Genomic DNA, 19,376 nt, shown 5'->3' on the forward strand with positions numbered 1-19,376 from the left:
CTAGTGTACATACTAAATTAAAATCCTTAAAGTACCTCCCCGTAAAGGCTTTGGTTTTAGCCGGCCACCTGCTGCATCAGGTAGAGATTGGCGTAGATTCCGTTGAGGGCCATCAGCTCATCGTGGGTGCCGTGCTCCACGACCACGCCCCGTTTGAAGACGCAAATGAGATCCGCATTTCGGACGGTGGTCAACCGATGGGCGATTGTCAGGCAAGTTCGTCCGGAACGGGCCTCGTCCAGAGCCTGTTGCACCACCTTTTCGCTCTCCAAGTCCAGGGCGGAGGTGGCTTCGTCCAGGACCAGAATCTTGGGATTCCTAACCAGCGCCCGGGCAATGGCAATGCGCTGTTTCTGGCCACCGGAAAGCTGGGAGGTCTTGCCCAGGCGAGTGTCATAGCCCTGGGGCAGGGCACTCACGAAGTTGTGGATATTTGACTTCTTGGCCGCCTCGATGATCTCCTGCATGGACACATCGTCCCGGAAATTGTTACCATAGGCGATATTCTCGGCAATCGTTCGATCGAAGAGCACCGGCTCCTGGGAAACTAATCCCAGCTTGGAGCGCAATGTATCCAGTGGGAAGTCTGTGCTGGGCACTCCGCTAAGGTTCACCGATCCCGAGACAGGATCGTAGTAGCGGAGGAGCAGCTGGACACAAGTGGACTTTCCAGAGCCTGAAGGACCCACCAGAGCCACCGTCGTGGATTTCTTGATGGTTAGATTCAGGCCCGACAGGATGGGAGTACCCTTGCGAGTGGGATACTCAAAGCCGACGTTTTCGTACACAATATCGCCTTCAGATTTCTGTCAAGGAAGATATATATTTGTTAGTCCTTTATTTTTAAACGAGAAAGGTTTCAGGACTCACCTCTACTGTATTGTAAGGACTTTGTGGCGGATTGGGTTGCAGGGAAGTTTTCTGGAAGAGCTCCATCAAGCGACCGGCGGACAGGATGGCATCATTCACATTCGGAGCATAGGCCAGGGCCTGACCCAACATCCAGGAGCCGAAGATCAGAGCCTCCGCCACCTTGATGATGTCCTCGTAGTCCATTTTGTCGTCGGCCACCAGAATGCCTCCGTAGTACATGGAGATACCGTAGGCCAGGAAGGGAGCCGCCTGTCCCAGAGCGAATACCAGGCCACGGAATCGAACCTTACGCCTGCAGGCAGAGTCCACACGATCGATTTGTTGGACGTACTGATCCAGGACCTGTCGCTCCAGGCCCAAGCCGTTCACAGTGCGAATGTTGGTGATGGCTTCCACGGCCACCTGGGAAGCCTCCTCCACGGCGGCCTTGGCCTTCTGGGCGCTTTTCATGATGAAACGACCCTCCAGGTAGACGGACAGACAGACCAGAGGAAGGGTGACCAGGGTGAGAAGGGTCTGCTGCCAGGAGAAGACAAATCCCACCACCATGCCTACCACCAAAGTGGCCACGGCCTGTAACATGGTTCCGACACGAGCTCCAGTTGCCTAAGAAATATAAATCGTAAATAGGACATCCACTTTAAAGACCTCCTCCAAACTTACTCCTTGGACATTGGAGCAATCACTGGCCAGTCGGGAGCACAAGGCTCCCACGGAGTTCTTTTCGTCATCAAAGTATGCAATATCCTGGGACACGATAGTTCCGAATGCCCGCTTCCTCAGACGCGTTGTCATCTTCACTCCGGCCGTGGTGAACATGTAGGTCTGGAGCATGTTTCCCAGTCCGGCCATCAGACCAATACCCACAAAGATCATCGATATGTTGAGCACCTGGCGACGCACCTCGTCATCGTCGCCATTGGAGAGAACGCCGAAGAAGTCGCCAAAGAAGAGACCCCACAGGGGAAAGGTGGCTCCGTGCATTACGGAGGCCACACTGCCCACCACTATGAAGCGCCATTCCGGGGAGTTGAGTTTCATCAGTTGGGTGAAGGATACCTTAGGTGCTGGGGGTTTCTTGGCCTTCTTCTTCTTGCGACGCTGCGAGGGTCCTGCAAGAGTAAAGGATTATTTGGATTAATATTGTAATTCATTAGGGTTCGACTATTTTCCTCAGTGTATTTAGAACTTACGTTTATGGCGCGTGCTGGCCCTGAATCCACTGTCCCGACTGCTACCGGTCTGCAGACCCGGCTCCTCATCCACCTCCTCGTCCTCTTCGGACTCCTCGTCCGATTCCTCGTCAGACAGGTTCTGCGACTTCTGCAGTGGCCGCTCCCCGCCAGCAGCCGCCCCGGCTCCGACCTCGTCCGCCTCGGTGGCCTCCTTGCGGCGAGTTATGTTCACCAGCTCGCAGTAGAGACCCCGCTGTTCCATTAGCTCCTCGTGGGTGCCCTGTTCGGCCACCACGCCGTCCTTCAGGAAGACAATCTTGTCCGAATTAGTGATGGTGGACAGTCGATGGGCTACCACCAATGTGGTGGGTCCTTGACTGGCCAGTTCCAGGGCGCTTTGCACACGCTTTTCCGAGGTGGGATCCAGGGCGGAGGTGGCTTCGTCCAGAAGCAGGATCTTGGGATTCCTCACCAGGGCCCTCGCAATGGCAACGCGCTGTTTCTGGCCGCCGGAGATCTGGGCGCCCTTCTCACCCACCTGGGTGTCGTAGCCCTTGGGCAGCTTGGATATGAAATCATGGCAGTTGGCCGCCCTGGCTGCCTTCTCGATATCGCCCTGAGTGGCATCCGGACGTCCGTAGCGTATGTTCTCGCCAATGGTGGTGGCGAAGAGAACCGGTTCCTGGCCCACCACTCCAATCTGAGACCTCAGCCAGCCAACGTTCAGGGTGCGCAGATCCCGTCCATCCAGTTTTACGTTACCGGCTTCCGGGTCGTAGAATCGCTGCATCAGCTGGATGAGAGTGCTCTTGCCACACCCCGAGGCGCCCACAAAGGCCACAGTCTGTCCGGGAAGTACGTCCACCGACAGGCCCTTCAGGATCTCCACATCCGGACGGGCGGGGTAACGGAAGCGAATGTTCTCGAATCGGATATGACCTTTAGGTTCTTCTGGCTTCACTCCCTTCTCCTCCATGGGGTCCACCAGCGATTGGCGATCGATGATGTTGAATAGGGTCTGACCCGCCGCCGTAGCCACAGCAATGGCCTCCACATGGGGCGAGGCGAAGCCCAGGTTCTGGGCACCCATAATCACCGCAAACAGTACGATGACCAGCACGGCGGGGGTGTAGACCCGATCCGGCAGGTCTCTCTCATCCAGGATTAGAGTGACACCGTACCAAATGGCCAGAGCCATGCAGAGGTAGATGATCAGCCAGGATATGGCGTTACCCAGTCCGGAGTACAGGCCCTTCTTGCGACCAGTCTTCTCTGCCGGAATGAGAAGCTTTCCGTAGCGGGCATTCTCCTTCTCCTGGCCACTGAAGGCGAAAACGGTGCGGATGCCACTGAAGACCTCCTCGGCCACATTGGCTGCGTCGGAGTAGGCCTTCAGTTCCTTCTCGGCCAGGGAGCCCTGGAACTTGGCCACCACACTGGTGGCGGCGATGATGAAGGGCACACAGCTGAGCACCACCAGGGTGAGTTTCCAGCCGTAGACGAAGGCGGACACGATGCCAATCACAAAGGTCATGCAGAGGAAGATCAGAATGACCACCTTCTCGCCAATGCCCTCCTTCAGCTTGTCCAGATCTCTGTTTAGAATAGGAAATGGGGTTTAGTTAATTAGTTAGTCCTAGTAACACCTGAAGAATAAATCTAGATACGGTTCTTATGTAAGAAATGAACAAATCTACAAATCATATTCAATATGCTAATTTTGCGATAATAAGCATGCAATTACCAGCACTATAATTGCACTGAATTCATTACTGACTACAAACTAAATTATAATTAAAATAATAATTAATTACTCACTCTGTCATTTTGCTGGCGAAATTGGAGCCCGAACTGGTGTCGTACCAGGCAATGTCCTGGCGCAGCATAGCCTCCAGGAAGAGTTTCCTGATCCTATTGATCTGGTTTAGGGCCACCCGGTTGGACAAGTCAATGGCCACGGTGATGAGCAGGAACATGGCCACTGAACCCACTAAGCTGCCCACTCCAAAGGCTATAGAGTCCTCGATGATGGCCTCCCTGTTCTCCTCCTTCGAGGCATTTGTTCTGAAAAAAGAGGATATTAATAGGGAATCCTTATTTCCTCGTTATCCTTGGACTCACAATTGTCGGCCACCGCCAAACAGGGCCAGAGCGAATGTGGGTGAGGAGGTGCCCACTCCCACAGTTCTATCCACCAGCAGAGATGTGAACTCTCCGTAGATGATCATAAAATACGGAATAAATACAGAGGCGCAGGTTCCCACCAGGAGACTGATTACGAAGGTGATGCGTTCGCAGACAGTCGAGTATCTGAACTGGATGTTCAAATAATCTTAAATTAAAACTTTATTCTTTAATAAGACATTGTAAACCACTTACCAAATCGAAATAATTGTATTTCTTTTGATTATCAACAGGCGCTGATCCTTCCTGGAAGTCCCCAGCCTGGGGCAGCTGTGATTCCTCCTTTTTGGGCATTGTGCTCTGAGGTTATGGTATTCCTCTACTTAAGCCTATAATATAAATAAGCCGTAAGTTATAAACCTGATATCTTGGCTTTAAATTGGGGGTCTGTAATTAATTCAACGACTGCCATTTAAATAATTGAACCAAAAGGCAAAACACTTCCACTAAACTTGAGGCTCTTTATCTTTCAAAATTGTTGGCCATAAAACTCAGACAACTAGCTTAAAGTTATGATTCTGTTGAGCAGGTCAATGGACTCTATAACAAAGGAAAGTTATTGGATTTAAAAAGGAGATTATACTACCTATTCTCAATTATACACGTTTTTGAAATAAAATTCCAGTGCTATTCTATAGCACTTGTCTTTATGATAATTAACTTTTAGAATGAATCTCTAACGTAATAACTAAACCATTACAGTAGCTAATGCAACCGATTATTGCACCATTTATCACACTTAAGTACTTGTTAATGAAAGTAGATATCTCTTTGAATTTACAATTCATTACATAAAAATTGTATGATTAAACAGAATACATTGTAGAACTGGAGAACTAGATGCAAAGGGCTGGATTATTGTTATTATCATTGTTGTTTCTCAAGTCAATTTAAGGAAATTAGTTCGATTGCGAGAATGTGAGGAAAAAGTGTACATAAATGAATAAATTAATTGAAATGGGAAAGCCACAATGCAATTGATTAAAGATCGTTGTTGTTCCACAAAAAACACTTGAAATTCTTTCCGATAACTGATTGATACACTTTTTTATTTTTGATTTTTTTTTTATAAATATTGAGCACTTACTCAGCACGTGCCGAATTTATTCGGTCACTTGAAAATATTATTTGATTAACTAATAGAATAGAACGCGTCGATGGGATATGATTTTTCGATTTTAGTTCCCTTTTTTTTCCGGCCACTACGTCTGTTGGCCGCGAATGCGCGATCTGAACTGGACAACCAATTGCTGAACAAGTTAACAAGATAACTCGGTTTCAGCTTCAGATCTCCTCGGGTCTTGGGTCTCTTTTCTGCCCGACATCGGCATTTCAGGCAAGAGTGCAATAAAAACCCGATCGTATAATCGGGTGTCCCCCTGGTAACCATAACCGCCTTCTTACGCCAATTTGTTGATCTTCCTGCGAAAAAAAAACAAAAAAATAAAATTTTTGAAAAACATTCGAAATAGCGGGTCCATATAGTCTATGCAGATTAGACTGATTAGATAGCCGAGACCGAATCGATTCAAGTCGTAACGACGCCAAACAGTTTTGTTATCAGTGCTATAACCGGTATATCCCTCGTACTACAACCCACATGTATCTGTATCTACGTAGAGAGAGAGTATCTTTCGGTCTAAGCCTTCCAAACAAGACGTAAACGTCGCGTGGTTTTCCCCTTGTGAGAGGGGTTTTTAAGCAGAAATCTCCAAGAGATCGGGGGACTAACCGAGAAGAAATCTGTATCTGCATCGCGTGCGAAAGCCGTGATTCATGCCACAGCTCAGGTGTGCTCAGGTGGAATACCGGAGCAAAAAAAAAACGTGTCTGACTTTGACTTCCTTTGCCAATATCAAAGATTCTAAAAATAATCAATCGGTATTATTTACGCCCAGAGTTATTTCACAATTTCCCCATAATATTCCAAAGGGTCCAAGCCCACTCCTGGCCAATCTAATCTCCAACATGTAAGCTCTCTTATGGGCCATAATCACAATAAAATAGAATATATATTGCCGTCTATATCAAACAGCAAACAGAGTTTGGTTTCTCTTGCAAATTGTGGCCAATTTAGACAAGGTTACTGGAAACAATAATAAAAGCCTGGGCGGGTACTTGAAAATTAGACATCTGGTGATGAAATAATAGTCAAGATTTGGCCACTTCTCCTATCTGGAATTAGCCAGAACCTATATATGAATTTCAAAATCAATTGATAAACGTGGGAAATAATTTCAATCAGACTTGAAAAACAGTTTTGTTTGGGTTTTCGAGCTCTTTATCTGAAAGACACTTTTTCAACAATCTGGTTTAACTTTTGACATTTTTATTGACTCACATATCAGTAATGTCTTCGGGTATATTATTGATTTTTATTTATTTCAGTGCATTTAAATAAAACAAACAAAAACTCATGACGCACACATTGTCGTTATTTACTTTTCTTACCTAGATTTTTTTCCCCCGAGATTCTTTCATCTTTTCTATTGACGTTAGGATGTGGAAGTGGAATTGGAAGAAAAAAACCAGAATGTGTTCACTTAAATCTAGTTTCGACGTTGACCAATAACGGATAGGCTTGTGGGTTATGCCGGTCTGGTCTACGCTTATCCATAAGTCCATAAACCCAAAGCCGGGGTTCAAGGAAGTCTCCTCCACATGTTAATAGTTCTTGCGGAAAATACAAACATTTTTTGAAATCCGGTCTTGAAATTACCTTTTAATATCTGACGTGATACAATTTTATAGTGGCCTTAGTGGTACATATAACTCTGAAATATCTTTTAAAAGATCTACTAAATGTAATTTCTCATCAAAAGCGGAAGAAAACAATGGCTTAGGGTTTTGAAATAAAATTCTGTGACAATCACGTTTCTTTTTATTTAATTATTTTTTAATTAGACTATTGTTTCTTGATCTAGTTATTCACTGTCTATATTATTCCAAAATAATAGGGCTCTGTGAAAAAATTTAATAGGAAATATCAAAATAATTATAATTGCCAATAATGGTTTTTATTAAAATCTCAGACTTAATGTTACAATGTTGTCATTTTCTTCCTCAGACAACTTGAATATCTATTCTTATTTTTTGTTTAAATATGGAAATCTCCAAGATGCAGTTTATAGACTATTATACTAACACTATCATGGTATAAGAAACAAAAACAAAAGATTACTTTATGCAAGTCATTTATTAGTCAACCCACATATTATACAACAGGTGTATCATTAAAATGAAGTATAATTTTTAAGAAAACGAAGGTGTATAATTATAATTAGTGCGTAGAAAACTCATTAGACTCGTTTATAAAATAATATTATACAATTTTTAAGTAAACTTTATTAATTAATAGAATACTTGAAAATGTGCTTAAATATAATTGGTGCTAAAAAATGGACAGGTTTTTGGTTTAAATATTTTTTCATAAATAAGCATTATATATTTCATAAACTTGGGTTTTTTAAAGAGGTAGCTGCTCATAAATAGTTTCTTTGGTTAAATAATATCCTTAAATATACAAATTTTGGAATACATGATGACTTTCAGTGCTTGGAGGTACATGTTGTGTTTTTTTCAGAGTTTTCAGGATTATATTAGGATTATTCCTTGTAGGCTTTCGTATACAGCTCTTACCTACATCCCTTAATCCTTCATCTTTAATAAACCAAACTAATGGCCTGCTGCCTGTGAAACATGTCACTCCGGACCAAAACCTCGTAGCTACTCAGCCGGATCTCGTTGCCGTGGAATGGAATCTGCAGGCATCGGTTCGAGGGCTCTACCACTCCGGGGGTCAAGCTGCCCCGGTAGTGTCCCCGGCCAATGTACAAAGGCTCTCCTAGGGGGGATCTGCCGGCCACTACAGCTCCTTGAGGAATACTTCCGGAATATCCAGGAACCCAATGGTATTTTCCTTGTCCCACGAGGACTTGGTAGGAGGACTCCATAATCTCACGTCCTCCATGGGCTATGAAGGCGCAACCCATGCTGGGAATCGCCTTGCCCGGAACATGGACACCCCGGTAGTAACCGCGACAGACCAGGAGCTGGGCCATGTTGGTGTCGTGGCCTCCGACTACGGCATCCTGGGGAAAACCGTAGCCCGGCTCTGCCGAAACCCAAACATCGTAGTTGTTTCCATAGCCGTAGACCTCGTAGCCCGAGGATCCGGCATATTCCGCCGGGGTGTAGCCAGAGCAGCCATCATCATAGGGATTATAGGTGGCAGCAGGGGTGTAGGAAGCTCCTGCCACGGGCACGGCAACGGCACTCACTGATGCAGGAACAGCTGAAAATGAAGGGGCCACAGACACCGTCGCCGGAGTGACAGCTACTGGCGGGGGTGGAGGCGGCGGAGTCGGTAGAGGTTTGGGCGGTGGCGGCGGCATCACCAGAACTCCTCCCACGGGTGGTGTGGGCTGCGGGCGTGGCATTACCAGAACTCCTCCGGCCGGCGGCATGGGATCCGGTGTAGGAGTGTAAGCCGGAGGTCTGTCCGTCACTGGAAATGGCATTGCAGCCAGGTCTGGGTAAGGATATGGCTTGAGGGCCACTGGAGGAGCCGGTGCCGGTGGCGAGGGAGGTGGCGGTGGGGTGAGTGGACACTTTTCAGGCTCCTCTAGCGGTGGCGGAGGAGGCAGACTCCATCCGGCCACCACACGTCGCTCCTCCACCAGAATCTCATAGGAATCCAAACGTCTTTCCGCTCCACGGTACGCAATGAAGAGACATCGATGCACGGAGGAGATCTTTCCGATGATCAGATGCCCCTCGTAGTGCCCCCGGCCGATGTAGACCGGCTGGTCGAGGGAGGTGCGTCCGCAGAGTACCGCATTCTCGGGTATCACATGGTCGTAGCACTTGATCCAGGCCAGATTCTGACCGCACAGGACCTCGAAGATGTCCTTGGGAAGAGCCTCGCCGCGCTGGGAGATGAATCCGAGCTGTTTGGTGGGCACCACCTTGCAGACGAGCATGTCGCCCTCGTGCTCCGCCCTTCCCACGTAGATCATGGCGCCGTCCTCATCATTCCCGCCCACCACTGCCTCCGGGGGAATGGAACTGTAGGCCGAGGATTGCACCCATTTGTAGGCTGAAAGGGAGAAGTAATAGGTTAGTAGGGTTATAGTCTTTCACACAGATTATTTCTTATCAAAAATCATAAATTATACGAGAGGTTATAGATTAGCGAGGTTGGATTAAAAAGTACGGAAGTATCATTGAACAAATAAACAAAAGTATTAGGGTTATATAGGAATTAACAGTCATTTTATTGGGTTTTTCAGTTTTAATTACAATCTTTGATCTCGGCTAGGACAAATGCATTATGGTTATGGCTTGGAAATCCTTTCTTCCATCTCACTGACGAATAAGGATCTCGTAGTCGTTGATACGAATCTCCCGATTTCCGTACGGAATGTACAGACACCTCTGGCTGGCAGAGACCAGACCCGGAGTCAGACTGCCCTGATAGTGACCACGTCCATAGTACAAGATCTCTCCGTTCCGAGCCCGTCCGGTAGTGACGGCATTTGGAGGAATATGATGTCCGGAACGAGCCCACATATATCCATGTCCAGTGAGAACCTCGTAGTTGTACTTTTGGATCTCGTAGCCACCGTAGCAGACGTAGGCGCATCCTTTGCTGGGCACCACCTTGGCGGGAAGCATTTCGCCCTCGTGCAGCGCCCGTCCGGCGTAGATGGGTGTCCGGTCGGAGTCGTGTCCGGCAACCACGGCCCCGGGAGGCATATATCCGGGCGAGGCAGCCACCCAGGTGTCGTGGCGCTGATAGATCAGCACCTCGTACGTGTTGATGCGCACCTCCTGGCCGCCAAAGGGAATATAGAGGCATCCGTGTGAGGGATGAACCTTCCCGACAGTTTGGCTTCCGGCGTGATGGCCGCGTCCCACGTAGAGGGGCTCGCCGGTGCGGGTGGTGCCGCTACGCACCGCATTCGGTGGCACACCGCCACTGGCACTGGGCACCCAGGCAAATCCCTGACCCACCAGCACCTCGTAGTGGTGCTTGGCGTGCTCGGCACCGCCATAGGCCACGTAGGCGCATCCCTTGCTCGGTATGACCTTGGCCGGCAGGTTCTCGCCCTCGTGAAAGGATCGACCCACATAGATGGGTGAGCGGTCCGCATCATAGCCGCCGATTACCGCGTAGGGGGGCAGGGGGGCGTGGGGGGACGAGTGCACCCAGGTGTGTTCTGCAAGGAGAGAGGACCAGATGGACGGAGGATGAGCTTGGCAGCTAATATACAGAGAGAAACAGACACGTATCGGTCATCAATATGATAAAATTTTAACTTATCATTGGTATTATTAAGGATTAGTTTTCATGATTCATGCTGTTATCACAAATATATTAAAATATTGATAAGATTTTAAGTTTTAAACAAAAGTTAGTAATCAACATAACTATCATTAATGGAAAAAATTAGTATTAAAAGGAAATAGGACTTATCTGATTATTTTTAATCAAAAAAAATAAAATTTATACTTTATTTTCAACAAATTACTTTGATGACCGATATAGCTTTATAATCTTTCTATTTTAAGTAGAGTTGTTAGGGGGGTTTCACTGTAATCGTCCTACCAACGGTCACAACTGCTCCTGATTGCACGGTGCCTGGAAAAGTGCAAAGAGGTCACTCAGTTTTTCACTCAACACTTTTTCTTTTTTTAAAACTTTTTAAGTTTTTCTTTAAATTCTTAACTCAATAGCTTGAGTGCCTAAAAGTAAACTTTAAAGAATTTACTTTTTAAGTTAATTTTTTTACATTCCTTTTTTGGTTTTTGTTTTTTTTTTTTTTTGTTTTTAAGACCAATAAGTACACCTGACTGATAAGATTTTGCAGAATATGATGATAATTTCAAAAAATAACTCATTTTTACTCCAAGTACACATTATATTTTAATTTTTTTAACACTTTTCGAGGGTTACTCATGCTACTCACCCATTGTGATTAATTTTAAGAATAAAAGCTCGTTGTGTATTTATTTTTTTAAATAATATTTTAACAATCAGTACGACTGCACAGATCGAAGTTCGTTTGTGGACTAAAATATTTTTACCCTAGAACTCTGTGTTAAAAACTGAATCGCAACGATTCGTCATCGAGCTTTTAGATAAGGACCTACACTTGTATATATGCACTATTGATATGCCAATGGTAATATTTGAAGATATCGCTGTTTGCCACTCATTTCAGTCATTTTATCAATCCAAAAGCTTCAGTACAAAAACAAAAACACTCATTCCCTTTGATTATCAGTAGAGCTATGAGTCATTACCTGAGGGAGCAGGGAACTCATTGGAAACCAGGTGGCTTTGTTTCAGATGAAAACCAATTTTGTTTTTGGCCACGCCACGCAGGTGGAACCCCATTTTAATGAACCCATAAACTAAATGACGCCTACCGATTGCCAAAAAAAAATCCCCCTGATTAAACCAATAATCATACAATTGAAAATGAGGCAGAAATCAAGTGGTTAATAATATATTTTTTTTTAAGAAAAACATGAAATTGATATATCTTTAAATGAATAATAAACATTGGTCACATTTCTCAGTCTCACACTCACATATTTAAAGACTCATTTCATAAATAGATAATAAAAATAAGTTGCATTAACCGACCTCATGTATGGACTTATTTTTCCTTCTAGAACAAAGTTCTTGTTGATCCACCGACAGGCATATAAATGCTTGTACCTATGTACATGCCTTTCTGGGAACTTATTGATCAGGTATATTTTTGACTACCGGCGATAAGATTGCCGGGTAATAGCTCATAGATAAAAAAAATAGAACCCCCCCATATATGTTTTTCAAAAACAAATGGATGCAGAAATACTTTTTAACTTCCTGTTTTCACTGGCAATTGAAATTCTTTTTACATTAACTTACACCTGTTGAAGTGACAAAATTACCAACTGTCTGATGGCAACAAACAATAAACCCCACAGACAAAAAATATATAAATTATATATATAGAAGAGTGACTGTGACTAAGATATCTTATCAAAAGTAGGTTTGCCGAGCATTGTCGACTGATAAGGAGAAAAAAAAACAGCTTTAAAGACAACTAGCTCCGCATTCAAACCCCAGTTGTTAAATTCACTCCAAGCCGAGCGGATCTACACATATATTTTATTTTATATAGAACTACATTCCGAACCCAAATCAAACACAACATGACAGGTGAGAAAAGCAACAGGAGAGTCGAGGTGTGACAAAGTAAATTTGAGATTCCTGTGAACACCATTGTGACATCATTAGCCGTGACAAGTGTTAAAGTATCATCGATATTTGCCAGTTAACTTGACAGTTGAAATCCCTTGAAGCTTTGGTAGCTTTCCAGCTTAATCTCCTCGAAAGATAATAGCTAAAATATATACAGACTTGGCTAGTGATTAATGGGTACAGTTGCGGCCCAAAAAAAAAATATGTGGATATTCTTAACTAACCTTTGTCTATTTTTTTGTCCTTTAGACTACGTTTGGATTAGCAGCAATGTCTATGGAGGTCTGCCCGGTGGCGCCGTCCTGGGTGGCCATGATTCGGATCAGGATCCCATCTTTGTGGGACGTGCCTACCACAATGGAGAGCTGCTGCCCGCCAAGGTGGTGCCCAACAAGCAGCAGGCCTACGTGGCCTGGGGTGGCCAGGAGATCAGCAAGCACGACTACGAGGTCCTCACCGGCGACCACTTCTCCTGGGTGCCGGCCAGTGGCGGCGAAGTGCCCCCCTTCGCCCTGCGCGTCGGCCAGACCGCAGATGGAGAGGCTCTGTTCATAGGACGTGGCTATTTCCAGGGCAGTCTCACCCCCGGCAAGGTCCATCCCTCGCACCAGTGCCTGTACATCCCCTACGGCGGACAGGAGGTAAGCTTTTTTCATAATTATTTTCGAAAAGACTGTGTAATTCGGGGGTTTTAAATTTTTATAAATAGCTTGGGGGGTCCCATAATAGTCAAGATTAAATTTTGATTCCTCCATTTTCGGATGGCAATCAGCTTAAGGCTCTATATTCCTTTTTATCAGTACATTTTCAACTTTATTATCTTAAATATCAGACAGGCTAATTTATAGGATAATTTGATATTATTTTTTATCCTTAAAAAGCAATTAGGATTCTATCTTAAAGACTAATAGATAAAAAAGAAAATAAAAACCCTTTAAAAACTACAATAATCTCATTAAGAACCAATTACTTAAATATTTTCATTAAAATTCCAGCATCGTCTTGAGGCCTATGAAGTGCTAGTCCAACCGGAGGTGTGGGTCTCCTCTTCCGGACGCAATATTGTGCCGGGAACTGTGGTCGGCGGTCACGATGCGGATGGTGATCAGATATTCGTTGGCCGTGCCTACCACGAGGGCGATATGCTGCCAGCCAAGGTAATATAACCTCTCACCTGTTATCACAAATTGCAACCCATAATTAATTTGTTATTGTTTATGGTTGAAGGTGATTCCCAACAAAGGATGTGCCTACGTGCCCTACGGCGGCGGGGAGGTGGTGAAGCACGACTTTGAGCTGTTGGCCGGATACGGTTACGGTTGGGTTCACGACAGCCACGGCAACGTGCCCGGAAACGCTGTGCTCGCCGGCCGGACATCTGACGGTGAGCCACTCTTCATCGGCCGTGCCCATCACCATGGCAGTCTGACTCCCGGCAAGATTCATCAGTCCCACCACTGCCTCTACATTCCATTTGGTGGCGAGGAGGTGCGTCTGGATCACTACGAGGTCCTCGTCAAGGCCTAAACTCAACATTGACACGGAAGTCTGCTAATATTCGTCTGCCTTTTAATTTATAAACCCATCAAGTCTCAAATAAAATCGAGTTTCATAGAAAATTATGAAAAATTAGTCATTTTTATCCATAATCGGGGTACAAGGTCTATAAGAACCTACAAAGAATAACTGGTAACTCTTAACTTCTATAAACTCCCAAAAACATTCCCGTAGGTATTCTTGGAATAACCTCGCCATCCAGACACAATGCCAACATATCTTTCAGATACTCTGTTAGACCAGCAAGTAAATATGTACATTGTATCTGCAGTTGAATAAACCCTGTGCGCCACCCAAGCCCCCCTTGATATGCTTCACTTTACTGAGCTTTCCCCAAAGCTCTACGTCATGATTTTACACGCCGTGTAGAATGCATGTAGAGATACAATATCTTTGAGTTTGTTTCTCATTCGCCCTTTCACTCTCTCTCGGGTTGGCTCTCTCCTCTCTCTCGTTGCGCTCTTCGGCAGCCGGCGTCTTGTGATTGGTCGGTGGAGAAACGGCCCTCGAACGCTATTGGTGGGTTGGCCACCAAATAACTCGTCTTGGGGACGTGGCCAGCTGCTTGTGGCAAGTGGCAAGTAGCAATTGGTGAGTCATCGTGGAAAGGCGGTCTTTAAAGATTGTATTTATTGGCTTATGATTCAAATCTGCAGGGACTAATTAGAAGGACTCTTCTAGGAGGCTTGTGATTTGGTATTCTCTAATGGCTCTTGATTATAGATTTATGTTTTTAACAAGTTTTTAGTATTTCTTTACTAACTAATTTTTTGTTGAAAAACTGGTTTTTTGAAGCAGATCTTGGAGAAGACTTGAAAATGCCGTCGCTGCTGACAACATCCATAAAAACTGGCTCCAGTTTGATGAAGAATTTTTGGAATTTCCAAAAAAATGCGGGAATATTTTTTGAAAGACTTGGATTTTTGTTGTTTTTATCATAAAATTAAACAGGCTTCTTAGAGAACTTCCACATTTCTTAAGGTACTCAATCAAGATACTTAGTTAAGGTTTGACTTCATAAAAATCTATAAGATTCAGTTTATTTTTAAACTAAAAGATACCTAAGATACTTTACCATTTTTTATTAAAAATTACAGCTTATTAAATAATTAGATTTTTATTTTGTTTCAAAACCAAGATGTTTTCTTGGCAGTAGCCCATTAACCACCCAAAAATATGGATCTTATAAAGACTTTTCCATTTATTTAAACATTAATCCTTTAGCAACTAAGATTAGCATATTTTTTGTATAAAACCCCACTCTCCCAACATCCTTGAGCACAAAAGTAGTCATCCCAGTAATCATAAACATCAAAAAACAATCAATTTCCGGAAGAGAGTTCTTAGAGGAAACCCCTTTTTACTCCGGCCATCATTTGAATCTCCAACCTCCCAGAACAACTGTGCAATTTTTCGCCACATTTTGTATTCAAAACGGGAAAACCATAATTTTAAAACCCCCCCTCATATATGAAGAGGTAAAATGTTTGTATAATCCACCCCGTAGATATGGACGTAACCCCCCCCGCGGCCAATATAAATTCTTGTAATTTAATTTTGCTTTAACAAAACATACACACATGTGTGTGTACACACACTCACATCCTGCACACACTCGCACAATTGAACGGTACATTTAGCCAGAGAGATATTAAAACGAAACTGCGATGATGCTATCGGAGGACCGGAGACCACATCCTACCATCCTATTGAAGCTGGGCTTCCTTTTGGCTGGGACCGTTTGTCGTAGCCGGCAACCCTCGGAATAACTGTGAAAATGCTCGAAATTCCAAACCCAACAAAGGCGGCAACATCGGCAACAGGGACGACTATCAGAGTTCCTACAGACTGAGACTGGAATGACAAAATTTCGCCTCTGGGCTGTCACTGTATCTCCGGCATCTTGCAGTATGTGTATCTTTGTATCTGCTGGCGGTAGAGATAGCTAGCTAGGCTAGCTGGCTAGCCAGCCAGGCCGTACGTCGTAATAGGATACAGGGATGGGCCGCGGGGATTCTCTGTGGCAACGAATGAAGCGTCTCGAGGGGTGGGGGCTAAGTGCGCGCTCAGCTAGGCATGGTTTTCATATGCCTCTGAAAGTATATAGGAGGCGAAAAAAAATCTTATATACTGGCGTGACAACAAATGCGATACAATTAGTTGGAAAGCCAAAGTTCGATTCGGTGTTGCTGTCTTCCGTGCCAAAAAGGGAGGGTTGTTTCAGGACCAGGACCAGGACCACGCTCTACCAGGGTTTCAGGCTCGTTGCGTTTTCGGGCATATCCTGTTAAGTAAAGTGCAAACAAAAAAAAGGGAAGAAAGAAAGGGAATAGAACGGAAAGCGAAAAAAAATAAAAATGAAATAAAAACGAGAAACTGAAAAATGTATATAAAATGGAAATGAGAGGCTTTTGTTTAAAAACCTTCATCAGCAGAAGTTGAGGCTGCAACGGCGTTGGCGGCAATGGGCGTTTCGGTATATAAATCGACACCGTAACCGAAACCGAAAACCTTTCTTGAATTTAAAACCCAATGCCGGCAGAGCAGTCACCGCTGGCAGAGACAGGCGGCAGCAGCAGCCGCAGCGGCGGCATGGAGCTCAAAAATATGCGAAGCGAAGATTTTAACGGCGCTTCTTCTAATTAGTTTGGTTTGCGTCTAAAAATAAGTGTGATGAATAAATAGGGGAAAGGAAAATGAGGAGAGAAGGAGAATTTAGAGTACTACAAGTTCTAGATACATCCATGAGATACATTCCTATCTCATCTGGTGCCGCAGGCGTGATAATTCAATTAGTTATGTGTGAAGCAGCAACAAAAACATTGCCGTTGCAGTTGCATCCACAATGAAACTGCAACACGAGTGAAAGGGAAAGAGAGTGGGTCGAGTCATCGTTGGGTGGGGATGGGAGAGGGGGGCAAACGATCTAATCTTTCTTTAATAGAAAAGCCACACCAAAGAGGAATAGTAAAAGTTACAAAAACAAAATAGTACGAGAGGAGAAGGAGGAGAAATGTAAAATAAACGAAAAGAAAACCATCCATGTCCATGTCCATGTCCATTTAATGTTGCATGCAACCCTGTTGGCTTTTTTTTTTTTTGCTTTTCCTCAACGTGGCTGTGGCAAGAAACACCGAACTCACCGAGCCGATGTTTTTGTTTTTGGTTTTGCCTTTTGCCACGGCAACAATTTATATGTGCATGTAGTTGTGCGTTCGGTACATAAAAATAGCGGTCGAGGCAGCTACGACGTCGACTGAGGCATCAGGCAGCAGCAGCGACGCTAGCAGAGCCATCCAAACAGGCACAAAGCAAAAGCAAAAGCAGAGGCGGAGAGGTAGACGCAGATACACAGTGCCAAGAGGGGTATATGGGCTAGGGGAGAGGGTAGGAGGTGGCACTATGTGCGCAGCTTGTGCGGCTCGCAAAATACATATTTCAACAAAAAGCAAGACCATGGAATACCCAGTGGCGTAGAAACAAGGGGGGTTGGACTGGTTTTTCAAACTGCGAAAGGGGGTGTATTTGGAGTAAATGAGGCTTAGATTTTATGGGAGAGGTAATTTATTGCTTTTTGGTATAAGGGTTTTAAACTTTTTATAAATTTGTATATAAAAATATAATTAAATTAATTAAATTAAATAGAATTATATTTCTCAAATATTATTTTATGTAACAAATATCTTTTTTTGTATTTGGAAAGTATTATATTAGGAATATGCATAATATTAGAGCTTAAGTATGGTTTTTAAGATTTAATATTCACTTTTTAAGTTCAATCCTTTGAATTTTCTTTACTTTGTCTTCTTTTCTTAAAACTTCTATATATTTATTTTGAAATAATTAAATTATTTTTTTAATTTTAATGATTCCCTCTTTTAAATCCCCTTTTTAAAAACAATTATTTTCAAATAACCTTTTACCAAAACCCATCTTCAATTTCCATATATGATTATAAATGATGATGGCCCAAGAAACCCACGAAAGATACACCCATTGAAACGTAAACCATCATTTAACAATTTCACTTTGGACGCTCTAGCTCAACACTATATACCACAAGACCGCTTAACCACGAAAACCAACCCCTTGGCAGCGACGCCCCTGGCTTGGGTATCTTGTATCTTGCAGTTTGCTGTGCACACACAGGCACATGCGACTTTGTATGTACAAAGTGCCATGTACAGCATTCACTGCATTCGACGGGGCATGTAGATTTGTCAGTGGGCCCTATTTGTATGTAGCATGATGGTATACACTCTATGTGGTCTATGTGGAACCGAGAGTATCTACGATACGACTGTATGTATGTAACCGAGTGTGCCGATAGTGCCGAGGACGTTAACGTCCAAAACGGTTGAGGAGCCGACAAGGTCCGGCCCCGGTCGCATTACCAATTTAAATTCCCATCCAATGTCCGGAGGTTGAAAGAGTATTTAATGAACGTTTCGATTTGTATAATGTATCTGTATCTGTATGTATGTATGTATGGATGTATCTGAGCTATATACTGTAGTGGGTAGTCATTGTGCGATATGAAATTAGGTTCATTTACTGCCACTTTGGTAAGTTTGGTGGCACAGCCAGAGTCTCTGCCCCTGCCATACAGCTTCATTTTCCACTTTTTGTCGCTCCAGTGGCCCAAAAGCACCCTTCTTGCAGCTCCTTAGACTCTCGAATCCGTTCCATTCCATTCCCTCGATATTCCGCCGTAATTCCCCTTTGTTGTTCCTAGCACGTGAAGTGGGCGGTAAGAGTGATTATGTGCATGCCCCTATGTTGTATGTATGTTAATGTATGTGTGTGTGGGTAAGTGTACTTATGGCCTATGTAAGCGGCACGGCTCACTGGCTTTCGTTCCTGGCTTCGTCATTGCGGTTACCGCTTTTTATATAAAACTCTATGTACTTTCTGTATATATCCAGGCATCGCCTGAGTGGTTCACATAGTCGCTCGTTCGGTGAGTAAAGCCCCCCCACCCCTATAGCTTGGTTCCCCCATCCCTCGCTTCACCCCTCACACACAGAAACACCCCTTGTCAAAATGCTGCGGCAAGTTGATAATTCAATAAGCAGAGGCCCAAAAAAAATGTAAAATTTTAGGCACAAGTTACTCCGGCGTATATACAGTCGAACGTCCTTAAACCGAACTCAACAGCTGTCACCAACAGAGCTGTAAAATATTATTATTATTTTGGTAATTCTAGAAAGTTTTGATATCAAAAAAAAATATTAACTCCCCTATAGGGTTTATATTTTGAAAAAAACAATTACTTATCAAAAAATTCTAATTTTTTAAGGTTTTAATATCGAAAAAAAGGTTACCCC

At 44.1% G+C, this 19,376-nt stretch overlaps 4 protein-coding genes across 6 annotated transcripts; 1 reads left to right on the forward strand and 3 right to left on the reverse strand.

The window, feature by feature from the left end:
- Positions 1-56: 56 nt before the first annotated feature.
- On the reverse strand, positions 57-5,476 carry Mdr49 (Multi drug resistance 49). Of its 2 annotated transcripts, none has more exons than XM_017232426.3 (8): positions 5,320-5,476; positions 4,428-4,561; positions 4,170-4,363; positions 3,867-4,112; positions 2,067-3,643; positions 1,537-1,985; positions 871-1,479; positions 57-806 (listed from the first exon to the last, which is right to left on the reverse strand). In XM_017232426.3, the coding sequence occupies exons 2-8, from the start codon at positions 4,524-4,526 to the stop codon at positions 57-59; spliced, it is 3,924 nt and encodes a 1,307-aa protein (XP_017087915.2). In that variant the 5' UTR covers positions 4,527-4,561; positions 5,320-5,476. The 2 variants fall into 2 exon arrangements, with proteins under 2 accessions (XP_017087915.2, XP_070134232.1); XM_070278131.1 differs by lacking the exon at positions 5,320-5,476 and adding an exon at positions 4,819-4,954.
- A 1,933-nt stretch (positions 5,477-7,409) lies between these two features.
- On the reverse strand, positions 7,410-11,300 carry LOC108119297 (uncharacterized). The gene is made up of 2 exons (XM_017232450.3): positions 11,204-11,300; positions 7,410-9,330 (listed from the first exon to the last, which is right to left on the reverse strand). Exons 1-2 carry the CDS (start codon positions 11,205-11,207, stop codon positions 7,895-7,897), a joined length of 1,440 nt encoding a protein of 479 aa, XP_017087939.2. The 5' UTR covers positions 11,208-11,300; the 3' UTR covers positions 7,410-7,894.
- LOC108119298 (uncharacterized) lies at positions 9,479-11,315 on the reverse strand. Of its 2 annotated transcripts, XM_017232451.3 has the most exons (3): positions 11,204-11,315; positions 10,843-10,875; positions 9,479-10,453 (listed from the first exon to the last, which is right to left on the reverse strand). In XM_017232451.3, the coding sequence occupies exons 1-3, from the start codon at positions 11,205-11,207 to the stop codon at positions 9,597-9,599; spliced, it is 894 nt and encodes a 297-aa protein (XP_017087940.2). In that variant the 5' UTR covers positions 11,208-11,315; the 3' UTR covers positions 9,479-9,596. The 2 variants fall into 2 exon arrangements, with proteins under 2 accessions (XP_017087940.2, XP_017087941.2); XM_017232452.3 differs by lacking the exon at positions 10,843-10,875 and having other exon boundaries at positions 11,204-11,300.
- A 1,000-nt stretch (positions 11,316-12,315) lies between these two features.
- LOC108119225 (uncharacterized) lies at positions 12,316-14,111 on the forward strand. Its single transcript, XM_017232308.3, has 4 exons — positions 12,316-12,450; positions 12,742-13,133; positions 13,488-13,649; positions 13,720-14,111. Exons 1-4 carry the CDS (start codon positions 12,444-12,446, stop codon positions 14,017-14,019), a joined length of 861 nt encoding a protein of 286 aa, XP_017087797.1. The 5' UTR covers positions 12,316-12,443; the 3' UTR covers positions 14,020-14,111.
- Positions 14,112-19,376: the final 5,265 nt, after the last annotated feature.

This window comes from Drosophila bipectinata, chromosome 2R (assembly GCF_030179905.1).
Source record: "Drosophila bipectinata strain 14024-0381.07 chromosome 2R, DbipHiC1v2, whole genome shotgun sequence".
NCBI lineage: Eukaryota > Metazoa > Arthropoda > Insecta > Diptera > Drosophilidae > Drosophila > Drosophila bipectinata.

What these genes read in the sequence shown, in the direction of transcription:
- Mdr49 (XM_017232426.3), bottom strand. Translation starts at nt 4,526, where the DNA reads ATGCCCAAAAAGGAGGAATCACAGCTGCCCCAGGCTGGGGACTTCCAG. An exon ending in TTTGGCGGTGGCCGACAATT is followed by an intron (nt 4,113 to 4,169) that starts GTGAGTCCAAGG and finishes CTCTTTTTTCAG; the next exon opens with AACAAATGCCTCGAAGGAGG. An exon ending in GGCCAGCACGCGCCATAAAC is followed by an intron (nt 1,986 to 2,066) that starts GTAAGTTCTAAA and finishes TTACTCTTGCAG; the next exon opens with GACCCTCGCAGCGTCGCAAG.
- LOC108119298 (XM_017232451.3), bottom strand. An exon ending in AGGAGCAGTTGTGACCGTTG is followed by an intron (nt 10,454 to 10,842) that starts GTAGGACGATTA and finishes CTCTCCTTGCAG; the next exon opens with AACACACCTGGGTGCACTCG.
- LOC108119225 (XM_017232308.3), top strand. An exon ending in TCCCCTACGGCGGACAGGAG is followed by an intron (nt 13,134 to 13,487) that starts GTAAGCTTTTTT and finishes TTAAAATTCCAG; the next exon opens with CATCGTCTTGAGGCCTATGA. An exon ending in GCGATATGCTGCCAGCCAAG is followed by an intron (nt 13,650 to 13,719) that starts GTAATATAACCT and finishes TTATGGTTGAAG; the next exon opens with GTGATTCCCAACAAAGGATG.